The sequence below is a fragment of the Podarcis cretensis genome (assembly GCF_951804945.1).
Source record: "Podarcis cretensis genome assembly, chromosome: 10".
NCBI classification, from domain to species: domain Eukaryota; kingdom Metazoa; phylum Chordata; class Lepidosauria; order Squamata; family Lacertidae; genus Podarcis; species Podarcis cretensis.
Window position 1 is genome coordinate 12,243,070 of NC_137179.1, and position 12,094 is coordinate 12,255,163.

The 12,094-nt window shown below is 43.9% G+C and overlaps 1 protein-coding gene across 1 annotated transcript in view; it reads right to left on the reverse strand.

The window, feature by feature from the left end:
* Window positions 1–2,330: 2,330 nt before the first annotated feature.
* GYS2 (glycogen synthase 2) overlaps window positions 2,331–12,094 on the reverse strand; it is a 56,350-nt gene continuing 46,586 nt past the window's right edge. The window contains exons 12-16 of the mRNA XM_079992511.1: window positions 11,337–11,463; window positions 10,428–10,523; window positions 9,071–9,234; window positions 6,888–6,968; window positions 2,331–2,951 (exon numbers count right to left, since the gene is read on the reverse strand). Coding sequence (XP_079848637.1) covers window positions 2,730–2,951; window positions 6,888–6,968; window positions 9,071–9,234; window positions 10,428–10,523; window positions 11,337–11,463 — 690 coding nt within the window. The 3' untranslated portion in view covers window positions 2,331–2,729. The remainder of the gene's footprint in view (window positions 2,952–6,887; window positions 6,969–9,070; window positions 9,235–10,427; window positions 10,524–11,336; window positions 11,464–12,094) is intronic.

Sequence of the window (12,094 nt, forward strand, 5' to 3'; positions counted from 1 at the left end):
GAAATCAGAAAGTAGTAATAGTTTGTGGTTTATTGTGCATCTGTACAAGTTCAGACGGGTGACATATTATGGCCAGGAACTGTATGCAAGCACTGAGTAATAAGATGTTTGGAGGTCTGCTGGTTGACAGCAAATTATTCAAAGTAATTCTAGACTGGTTGTTTTAAAGGTGGCGGGAAATGACCGTTCTTTGGAATACAGGATAAGCCGCATGATTATAAGCAGGGACTCCCCACCACCACCACCAAAACATTTTAGCTTAAATAAATTTCCGTTTACGGATCTCTAGCTGTGGAAGAGATTCTTCAAATATTTCTAGATCGTGGTTCTAAGATGGAGAAGCTGTGGGAAGAGGACGTATAGGGAATGCAGAAGAAAGGAAGTTTCTGCTTAAACATCTCTTGGGATCGGGTGCTTCAGTTCTGAGCCGTAGAATTGCAGAGGGGTATCCAATGACCATCTAGTCCAACCCCCCCTGGAATGCAGAAATCAGAGCTAAAAATCCCTGACAGATGGCCATCCAACCTCTGTTTAAAAGTCTGTCCAAAGAAGGAGAGTCTACCACTTTCCAAGGCGGTCCATTCCACTGTCGAACAGCTCTTACCGTCATAAAATTCATCCTAACGTTTACTCAGAATCTCCTTGCCTGTAATCTGAACCCACTGGTTTGGGTCCTGCCCTCTGGAGCAGCAGTCATTCACAAAAGTAAGCAATCAATTCTGAATTATTATAAGAACTAACCCCCCCCCCCCCACTGTTGGGAAGAAAATATCTCTCATCCTATAACCCATTACATCAAAAGCAAGTAAATCAGACAAAGACATAGGGCTTTATCCAACTAAGCCATACTCAGAGTAAACCTGTTGAAATCAATGAAATTAGCAAAGTGTGTTTATTCCAGTGGTTCTACTCTGAGTACGACTTAGCTGGATACAACCTGGTCTTGAGGAGCTGGGAAACAGCTAGTAAGTCATAATCTTTATATTTAATAATGCTGTATGCTGGTATTTGCTTTTGATATTTTCAAGTTTTGCTTTATATTAATAGGCATGGCTGTCAAGTGTCCCTTATTTGGCGGGACAGTCCCTTATCCCAGCGCCATGTCCCGCTGCTGTCCCTTATTGATGTGGCTTCATTTGGCTGCTGGCTGGGCTTTCTGCCTTTGGCTCAGAGGGGCTCAGAAGTTGAACATACCTGTGCCCGGAAAATCCCTTATTTTGGCTGCTGATCCCTTATTTTCGAGGCTGCTGGTCCCTTATTTTCAAATCTGTAAATTGACAGCTATGTTAATAGCCCCCCCCCTCTCTCTCTCTCTCTCTCTGAGGGTATTGATTGTGCCTGTTAGACAAAACTTTTGGAGAGAAAGGCAAAAAGACTCACTTTTAGAAGCAGGTCTAAGCCAGCTACCAATTGTGAAAAGAATGTATTATATGTACATAATGATGCTTAGCTCTCCGACTTACAGATGAGAGTCTCCAAGTTCTTAAGGTAGTTCCACAACAGACAGAAAGCTGAAAATTTCTTCATTGCAAGAAGTCTGAAAATTGACCTTCAAGAGTGCTTGAAGTCTTCTCTGATAACAGGGACAAGTGCTCAAAAAGATATTTGAACCAGCTTTGGACTAATGGGGGAGGGTTGGGGTTTTTAATCTGTGAATGGCCTTTCCAAGGCATTTGGCTGACGGAGGCGAAGAACAAGATGTTTTCTGCTCCCCCAAATTCCATGTACAGGACCTGGCCAGACTAGCAGTCAAATCTTACTTCAATGTCCCATCAATGAGACAGAAAGATAAATTTGGAAGGAGCAGACCAGGCCATGTGGGACACACAGCTCTAGCCAAAGCTTTGCCCCTAATCCCTTTCTTTCTAGCAACTGCTGCTTCACTTTGCCCAATGAAAGGGCTGGCCCTGTATCCACAGCTGAAGGAGACAAACTGGATTTACTTGCATCACATCAAATTTAAAAATAGCAGCAGGCTGAGTAGCAGCTCTAAGAACAGTAGCTGTTCTTTCCCTGCCAAATTTGCAGGCAATAGGTGGCACTTTGATCCTCCTTCTTAGTGCCAAGATATTAGGGTTAAAGGTAAAGAGTAAAGGGACCTCTGACCATTAGGTCCAGTCGTGGCCGACTCTGGGGTTGCGGTGCTCATCTCGCTTTATTGGCTGAGGGAGCCGGCGTACAGCTTCCGGGTCATGTGGCCAGCATGACTAAGCCGCATCTGGCGAACCAGAACAGCGCACGGAAACGCCGTTTACCTTCCTGCCGGAGCGGTCCCTATTTATCTACTTGCACTTTGACGTGCTTTTGAACTGCTATGTTGGCAGGAGCAGGGACCGAGCAATGGGAGCTCACCCCATCGCGGGGATTCGAACCGCCAACCTTCTGATCGGCAAGTCCTAGGCTCTGTGGTTTAACCCACAGCGCCACCCACGTCCATATTAGGGTTAGGGATTATTTAAAAAGCCAGCATACAGTCCTGGTTTTTGACACATACTTCTAAATTATTTCTTCTACTGCCAAAGGGGGGGAAAGGACGAGGGAAGGGGGAGATGCACCATCAGAACTATTTATAATGGAGGAAAGAGAGCAGAGGATTTGAGGTATTTCAAACATCTAGCTCCCACAGGAATCATCCACACTTCCCTTACATCAGGTCGTACTCAATTTTAAGGTAACATGTACAAGCAGGATTGGCAGCAACCGTTTGCCACAAGCAAGGGGTCGCTGCATCAGTTCCTATATTCTCCGTGCTGCTTCTTTTTCCCATCCGGCACAGCGCTGAGGGAGAAAGGGGCCTTTATGTTCTGCCTGTCCCTCTCAGCCTCTTCGTCCTCGTCGTATCTTTCGTCCTCCTCGTCCAGCTCTTCGTCGCTTTGGTGGGGGCTGTTGTGCTGAGAGACGGAGGGCGAGGGGGGCACCGATGGCGGGCGTGGGTACCGAAATCCTTCAGTCTGCAGGAGAAATGGAAGCGAGGGATAAATACGATGCAGGAAGGGCCCTTGATGTAAAAACGTGCCCTTCCTCCCCCTGCCACCCAAAATATTTTTCATTAATTTAAAAATCTACACTGTGGTCCAGCTCCGAGGGCCTTCTGGCGGATCCCTCACTGTGAGAAGCGAGGTTACAGGGAACCAGGCAGAGGGCCTTCTCGGTGGTGGCACCCACCATGTGGAACACCCTCCCATCAGATAACAAGGAAATAAACAACTACTGTACATGACTTTTAGAAGGACGTCTGAAGGCAGCCCTGTTTAGGGAAGTTTTTAATGTCTCATGTTTTATTGTGCTTTTAATTATGTTTGGAGCTGCCCAGAGTGGCTGGGGAAACTCAGCCAGATGGGCGGGATATAAATATATTATTATTATTATTATTATTATTATTATTATTATTATTGAAACATCTGTTTCTCAGACCGATGGTGACATGTTCAGTGGTCATGTCTGACTTCTGCCCCTTGAAGCATAACATGTAGGAGGAGTTTCTCTCCCCAGGGCTACAACAGTTTAACAAGAAGGTACAGCAACTCGGGATGTCAGTGGAACCTTTGCGATCGATGTCCCTACCATCTGCCAAGGCTATAATAAAAACTAGGTTGTGGGATATTGAAGACCAAGAACTAACAGTAGTAGCAGAGAAAACATGTTCGCCTCTTTATTTTCATCTGTCTTGGGCACATGAAACTAACCATAATTACCTTGAATTTCTGCTTAACCCTCAAGAAAGAAGGGCATTCTTGCTGGCCAGGTTTAATTCAAATCCTTCGAACCTCCTTTGCGGAAGGTTCCCAGGCAGGGTGGAAGGAGAAAGAACTTGCCCATGTGAAGACCACCTGGTGGAAACCCTTACACATATGGTTTTCAATTATAAACTATATGGTGATCTCCGCCAGCAATTTCTAGATCAACTCTGTATCCCCAAATGGAAACCAGAGTCAGAGGTCATACATTTTCTATTACTGGGGAATGATCAGGAGCTCACCAAGTTAGTGGCTAAATATCTCTATTTGGTTTTTTGTCATTGAAATACACTGCAGACGTCTTATCTCCCTGGAGACCAAGAGATATGACGATAGACTGCTCTGCCTCCTTTCTTTTAGCAAATGTTTTGTTTTTTTTTGTTTTTCTTTTTTTCTTTTTTTTTTTTAAATAATTTTTATTGCATTTTTCACAAAAAAGAACAAAAAAAGCAAATTTTCACAAACATTACAAAAAGAAAAGTTTTCACAAACATTGCAAAAGAAAAGAAAACATAGACAAAAAAAGAAGAGAAAAAAGGAGATTTTAACATAAAAAAAACAAAAAGAAATCCCTCACTTTCCAATTATAGCCTTCAAAACCTTATTTTCCTTACTTCCACCCGCCTCCCGATCTTGTATTCTATGTAATAATTAGTTCAGCAAGCTCAATCTTTGTTCATTTTGATTCTTGATCCCTCCCTTTGTGCTCTTATTTAACTCAGTCACTAGAACCCCTTCTTTCCTTTTCAATGTCCTCAACATTCAAAGATTTTACAGTGTTTTTGTAGATAGACTTTAAACTTCTTCCAGTCCTCTTCCACCTGCTCTTCTCCTTGATCTCGAATTCTGCCAGTCATTTCAGCCAGTTCCATATAGTCTATTACTTGCATCTGCCATTCTTCCAGAGTGGGTAGATCTTGTGTCTTCCAATACTTTGCGATGAGTATTCTTGCTGCTGCTGTAGCGTACATAAAGAAAGTTCTATCCTTCTTTGGCACCAATTGGCCGACCATGCCCAGAAGAAAGGCCTCTGGTTTCTTCAAGAAGGTATACTTAAATACCTTTTTCAGTTCATTATATATCATCTCCCAGAAAGCCTTGATCCTTGGGCACGTCCACCAAAGGTGAAAGAATGTCCCTTCAGTTTCTTTGCATTTCCAACATTTATTATCGGGCAAATGGTAGATTTTTGCAAGTTTGACTGGGGTCATGTACCACCTATATATCATTTTCATAATATTCTCTCTTAAGGCATTACATGCCGTGAATTTCATACCGGTGGTCCACAACTGTTCCCAGTCAACAAACATAATGTTATGACCAACGTCTTGTGCCCATTTTATCATAGCAGATTTTACCGTTTCATCCTCAGTATTCCACTTCAACAGCAAGTTATACATTCTCGACAATATCTTAGCATTGGGTTCTAACAATTCTGTTTCCAACTTTGATTTTTCCACCTGGAAGCCAATTTTCCTATCCAAATGATAGGCCTCTCTTATTTGAAAATAATGTAACCAGTCTCGCACCTTATCCTTAAGTTTCTCATAGCTTTGCAATTTCATTTTATCTCCCTCCTGCTCCAGAATTTCCCAATATTTTGGCCAATTAGATTCCATATTAAGCTTTTTTAAGGCCTTTGCTTCCATAGGTGAGAGCCACCTAGGGGTTTTATTTTCCAATAAATCTTTGTATTTCATCCAGACATTAAACAATGCTTTCCTGACAATATGGTTTTTAAATGTCTTGTACACTTTAGCCTTACCGTACCACAAATATGCATGCCACCCAAAAACGTTATCATATCCTTCCAAATCCAAAATATCCGTGTTTTCAAGAAGTAGCCAATCCTTCAGCCAGCAAAAAGCTGCTGCTTCATAATATAACTTAAAGTCCGGCAGGGCAAACCCCCCTCTTTCCTTTGCATCAGTAAGAATTTTGTATTTTATTCTGGGCTTTTTGCCCTGCCAGACAAATCTAGAAATTTCTTTTTGCCACTTCTCAAAACAGTCCATTTTGTCAATGATTTGTAGCGTCTGAAACAAAAACAACATTCTTGGCAATACATTCATTTTGATAACAGCAATTCTACCCAGTAAGGAAAGTTTCAAGTTTGTCCAAATTTCAAGATCTTTTTTCACTTCTGACCAACACTTCTCATAATTATCTTTAAATAAATTTACATTCTTCGAAGTCAAGTTCACCCCTAGATATTTCACTTTTTTCACCAATATTAAACCTGTTTCTTCCTGAAACCTTTCCTTCTCTACTGCTGTCAAATTTTTCTCTAAAACCATAGTTTTTGATTTATTCAATTTAAAACCTGCCACCCGACCAAATTCTTGTATTATTTCCAGTGCTCTTTTAGAACTAGGGATTGGCTCCTGTAGCGTCAGTACTAGGTCATCTGCATAGGCTTTAAGTTTATAGTGTTTAACTCCGACCTGTATACCCTGAATCTGTTGGTCCCTTCTAATCATATTCAGCAAGACCTCCAGGACTGAAATAAAAAGCAAAGGGGAAATTGGGCAGCCTTGTCGTGTCCCTTTCTCTATCTTAACTTCTTCCGTTACTGCATTATTCACTATTAATTTCGCCTTCTGTTCTGAGTAAATCGCGCCTATACCGTTTCCAAACCTTTCTCCAACCCCCATCCCTTGCAAATTTTTCCTCATAAAGCTCCACGAAATATTGTCAAAGGCAAATGTTTTGTGCCAATGGGGAAGTGGTAATTCTGTATTGATTTGTTTTGGATGTTGTATGTGAGACCAATTTTTGAATTATGGTGCTGGAGGAGATGCTTGAGAGTCCCATGGACTGCAATAAGATCAAACCTATCCATTCTTAAGGAAATCAGCCCTGAGTGCTCACTGGAAGGATAGATCCTGAAGCTGAGGCTCCCTGGAAAAGACCCTGATGTTGGGAAAGATGAAGGGCCCAAGGAGAAGGGGACGACAGAGGACGAGATGGTTGGACAGTGTTCTCGAAGCTACCAGCATGAGTTTGACCAAACTGCGGGAGGCAGTGGAAGACAGGAGTGCCTGGCGTGCTCTGGTCCATGGGGTCACGAAGAGTCGGACACGACTAAACGACTAAACAACAACACGTGAAGCCAATAAAGGTTTTACGGTACAATGTAGGAGGAGTTACCTTTGGTGGAGCATTTGGTTCCAGCAAGAATTTTTCAGGAAATGTCCGACTAAGAGCCAAGTGCCTAGCATGCATATAAAACTGTAAGGAAAGAGAAAGAGAGAGAGAGATGTAACTTAACGGTCCAGGCATTCACCCTCTCATGATCACAACTGCGTGAGAAGGTCCATGCCTTACCATGGTGTCCTTGTCACAACTCTATGACTTCTATGACTATGACTTCACGCAGTCATTCACAGAATCGTAGAATTGTAGAGTTGGAAGGGACCCCATGGGTCATCTAGTCCAACCCCCTGCAATGCCGGAATCTCAACTAAAGCATCCATGACAGATGGCCATCCAACCTCTGCTTAGAAACCTCCAAGGAAAGAGAGTCCACCACCTTCTGGGGGGTGTCCATTCCACTGTCAAACAGCTCGTGTCAAGAGAATGTTCTTCCTAATGTTTAGTTGGAATATCCTTTCTTGTAACTTGAAGCCATTGGTTCGAGTCCTGCCCTCCAGAGCAGGGACAAATGGGCTTGCTCTGTCTTTCATGTGATGGGCCTTTAGATATTTGAAGGTGCCTATCACATCTCCTCTCAGTCTCCTCTTTTCCAGGCTAAACATCCAACTCCCTAAACCGTTGCTCATCAGGCTTGGTTTCCAGACCCTTGATCATCACGTACTGATGTATCCAAAAGCTACAGTGGTGCCTCGCAAGACGAAAAGAATCCGTTCCGCGATTCTCTTCGTCTAGCGGTTTTTTCATCTTGCGAAGCAAGCCCATTGACGGCTTAGCGGATTAGCGCTATTAGCGGCTTAGCGGCTTTTAGCGGCTTTTAGCGGCTTATCAGCTTAGCGGATAAGCAGATAAGCAGCTTAGCGGCTTAGCGGCTTAGAAAAAGGGGGGGAAGGGAAAAAAAGTCGGAAAAAACTCGCAAGACATTTCGTCTTGCGAAGCAAGCCCATAGAGAAATTCGTTTTGCGAAGCGCCTCCAAAACGGAAAACCCTTTCGTCTAGCGGGTTTTTCGTCTTGCGAGGCGTTCGTCTTGCGGGGCACCACTGTACTTAGCAAATAACCCAAAGTGATTTTTTCAGCCTGAGGGTTCTGTTCCTTTATAAGCAATTTTCTGAGGGTGGGTGTGCGTGTGCACTAGTGGTGGGCAGGACCAGATTCAAAATAACACCGGTCTTGAAAGACCTACATTGGCTCCCAGTACGTTTCCGAGCACAATTCAAAGTGTTGGTGCTGACCTTTAAAGCCCTAAACGGCCTCGGCCCAGTATACCTGAAGGAGCGTCTCCACCCCCATCGTTCTACCCGGACACTGAGGTCCAGCGCTGAGGGCCTTCTGGCGGTTCCCTCCTTGCGAGAAGCCAAGTTATAGGGAACCAGGCAGAGGGCCTTCTTGGTAGTGGCCCCCGCCCTGTGGAACACCCTCCCACCAGATGTCAAAGAGAAAAACAACTACCAGGCTTTTAGAAGACATCTGAAGGCAGCCCTGTTTAGGGAAGCTTTTAATGTTTAATAGGTTATTGTATTGTATTTTAGTGTTTTGTTGGAAGCCGCCCAGAGTGGCTGGGGAAACCCAGCCAGATGGGTGGGGTATAAATAATAAATTATTATTATTATTATTATTATTATTATTATTATTAAAAGCAGGCATAGCAATGGATGTTGCTCTTGCCTTGCACATTAGGAAACATTTCAGCCAAGCAGAAGTTAGAGATTAAAACACAGACACATGCCTTCATCTCTCAGTCAGGCATTGCAGTTCAAGGACGATGATGAAGAAGAAGAGTTTGGATTTGATATCCCGCCTTTCACTCCCTTTAAGGAGTCTCAAAGTGGCTAACATTCTCCTTTCCCTTCCTCCCCCACAACAAACACTCTGTGAGGTGAGTGGGGCTGAGAGACTTCAGAGAAGTGTGACTGGCCCAAGGTCACCCAGCAGCTGCATGTGGAGGAGTGGAGACGCGAACCCGGTTCACCAGATTAGGAGTCTACCACTCTTAACCACTACATCACATTTCAGCAAGGCAAAAACCACCTGAGGAGAGGTAGAGCTGATGAAAAGTGTGGCCAGGGTTGGCGGTGTGTGGCCTGTGGAGAATCCTAAGGGCCAGATAAGAGAGGCCTGGAAGGCTGCATTCGATCTCAAGCAACAGGGAGCGTGATACACATGCAATCGTTCAGCGTACCCTGCCTAGATATCGCCAGTCCAGCAAGTCCGAGAGCCTCTCCGTTCGGTTTCTCTGAACGATCCTTTGCCGACGTGACTGCTGGCAGAATCCATACAGGAACTGCGTCAGCTGGTTACAGGACTCATCTGGGGAGCGGAATCTCCGGTCCACAATGTAAATACCTGCAGGAGACAAACCCAGGTTGGAAAGAAAAGAGTTTGCAGTTGCTCTTTGGCCTTTGAAGGCTTCTGTTGCATCTGTCATTATGCATGATAATGACCTTTGCAAAATCCCGTCCCTCATCAAGTGGAGATGTTTGTGCTTTGTATAGCCAATCTGAACTCTCCTCTTCTCCCACTCTCTTTTTAAAGTGGAGAGGAACTTTGGAAGGTCCAAAATGTGGGATATATCCAGCCTCATATAACCAACCTCTAATTAATGCATGGAGGGGTTAAGACCATAGAGTACTTTGTTCTGCCAGGCTTAGCTAAGTCACATCCCCTAACCTTGGGAGGAAGGACTACCAGACTTTTGTTCTCCAACTTTCCTCCATCCTGCCATGATGTGAACCCTTCCAGTAAGGATGTCTGAGCTAGAGGCTCAAAGCTTAGACCGTGTGGCTTCAGCAAGCCATCTTTGTGTTTCTATGCAAATAATTTAGAAAATTAGCATTTTTGAAACTAAATCACCCTGCCTATCTTTTCTTGCTGCTATATGGAAAAGCACATGAATCTGGCCTTTGAAGAGTTTGTAAGTAAACCATTTTAACTCACCAAATGTGTGGTTTTTTTCTATACTAAGGGAAGTGGGAAACTTAGGAAATACAGTGGTACCTCCAGTGATGAACTTAATTCATTCTGGAGGTCCGTTCTTAACCCGAAACCGTTCGTAACATGAGGTGCGCTTTTGCTAATGGGGCCTCCCACTGCTGTCGTGCCACTGGCGCATGACTTCCGCTCACATCCTGGGACAAAGTTTGCTACCAGGAGACCTACTTCTGGGTTAGCGGAGCTCATTATCCAAAGCGTTTGTAAGGTGGAAGGTATGTAACCCGAGGTTCCGTTGTAACTTAGAAGGGGATATTTTAAAGGCCTAACTGTCTATATTTCCATGATTTACTTTGCTACATGTTTTGTGATTTTAGATTTCTGCTGGGGTTTTCTCACCAAAGAGTGATTGTCCCAAGCCTGGATCTAGGCATCCAGAGAATTCTCCTTTTAGTCTGTAACCAAAATATTAACCAAAAATGCAGCACAAAAGCCTGCAACCAAATCAGCCCAATCTCTCAAAGTTGGGAAAAAGCATGTGGAAAATGCACTGTGCTGGCTAACCTCTAGCACATTAATAATCTGTTCCATGGCTGCAGTGTCCTCACCGTAGGCAGCTGGGTCAGCCACATGCTCCTGCATGAAACAGCCAAATCCGGAGAGATTTGTGGTCACGCTGGGAATCCCCATGACGGTGCACTCAGCTGCCAAAAGACAAAGAAGGTTTAACTCTCACAGTGATGTGCAACTTTGCAGGGTCACACCAGAAGCAGGCTGCATTGAAACTGTGCCCCCCCCGTCCGTAATAATAATAATAATAATAATAATAATAATAATAATAATAATTTATACCCCACCCTCCCTGGCCAGAGCCGGGCTCAAGGCAGCTAACACCAATAAAATCACAGTAAAAACATAATAGGGGAAAAAGAGAGGAAGGAAAAAACACAATTTAAAATACAGGTTAAAATGCAGTTTAAAATGCAGCCTCATTTTAAAATAGCCGATAAATCAAGACCATAAGGGGAGGGAAACATAAGGATCAGACCGAGTCCAAAGCAAAGGCCAGGCGGAACAGCTCTGTCTTGCAGGCCCTGCGGAAAGATGTCAAGTCCCGCAGGGCCCTAGTCTCTTGTGACAAAGCATTCCACCATGTCGGGGCCAGTGCTGAAAAGGTCCTGGCCCTAGTTGAAACCAATCTAACCTCCTTGAGGCTCGGGACCTCCAAAATGTTGTCATTTGTGGACCGTAAGGTCCTCCGCGGGGCATACCAGGAGAGGCGGTCCCGTAGGTATGTGGGTCCTAGGCTGCATAGGGCTTTAAAGGTCAAAACCAGCACCCTAAACCTGACCCTGTACACTACTGGGAGCCAGTGCAGTTGGTAAAACACTGGATGAATGTGATCACGCTGCAAGGACCCTGTAAGGAGCCTCGCCATTGCATGCTGCACCAGCTTCAAGGGCAGCCCCGCGTAGAGTGAGTTACAATAAAAGCCAGTGAGTCTGTCATTTGCTTACCGGGAGTGTAACCCCAGGGTTCATAGTATGATGGGAATACCCCAAGATGGCAGCCTCTGACAAACTCTTCATAGTCCATCGGCAATAAGGGACTCGTTGAAGAAAGGAATTCAGGGTGCAAGATCACCTGAATGAGAAGAAGAAAACCCACATAAACATTGCCTTTAGAGGTGTAATTAAAAAAGGGGAAGTTTTCAAATCTAGCAGTCCCTTGCTATGTCCAGCAGAGAAACAACCCATATGAGCAGAGCCAGATTTACTTATGAGGTAAACAAGCTATAGCTTAGGGCCTCACTCTCTTGGGGGTCCCCCAAAAAATTAAAGGGGAAAAAACCTGGATGTACATTGCCAAAATATAAGATAAAAAACAAATAAAATAAAACCTACATACAACAACAGTGTTTTGTGTTGTGTAGGCTCCTATGATGTAAGTAATGGGCCCCGCCTGCTAGCCTGCTCCCTAAAATATCACTGGTTTGCTCATTTCTATATATAGGGTGCCTACATTCTGCATGTAATATACTTCTTCTTAATTGTATTTCACTATTAATATACTTCTTCTGAACTGTATTTCAGTTCAACAATTAGTTTGTATTTTGTTATGTGCAAATGGCTTTAGATACCTATTTGGTCCATAAATTATCATATAGCATATATTCAACACAAAAACAAGAAGCAATTTGTTGTTGACAAAGAACAGCTGGACATAGAAAGGGCCCCATTACCTTCAGTAGCTTAGGGCCTCATCAAACCTAAAT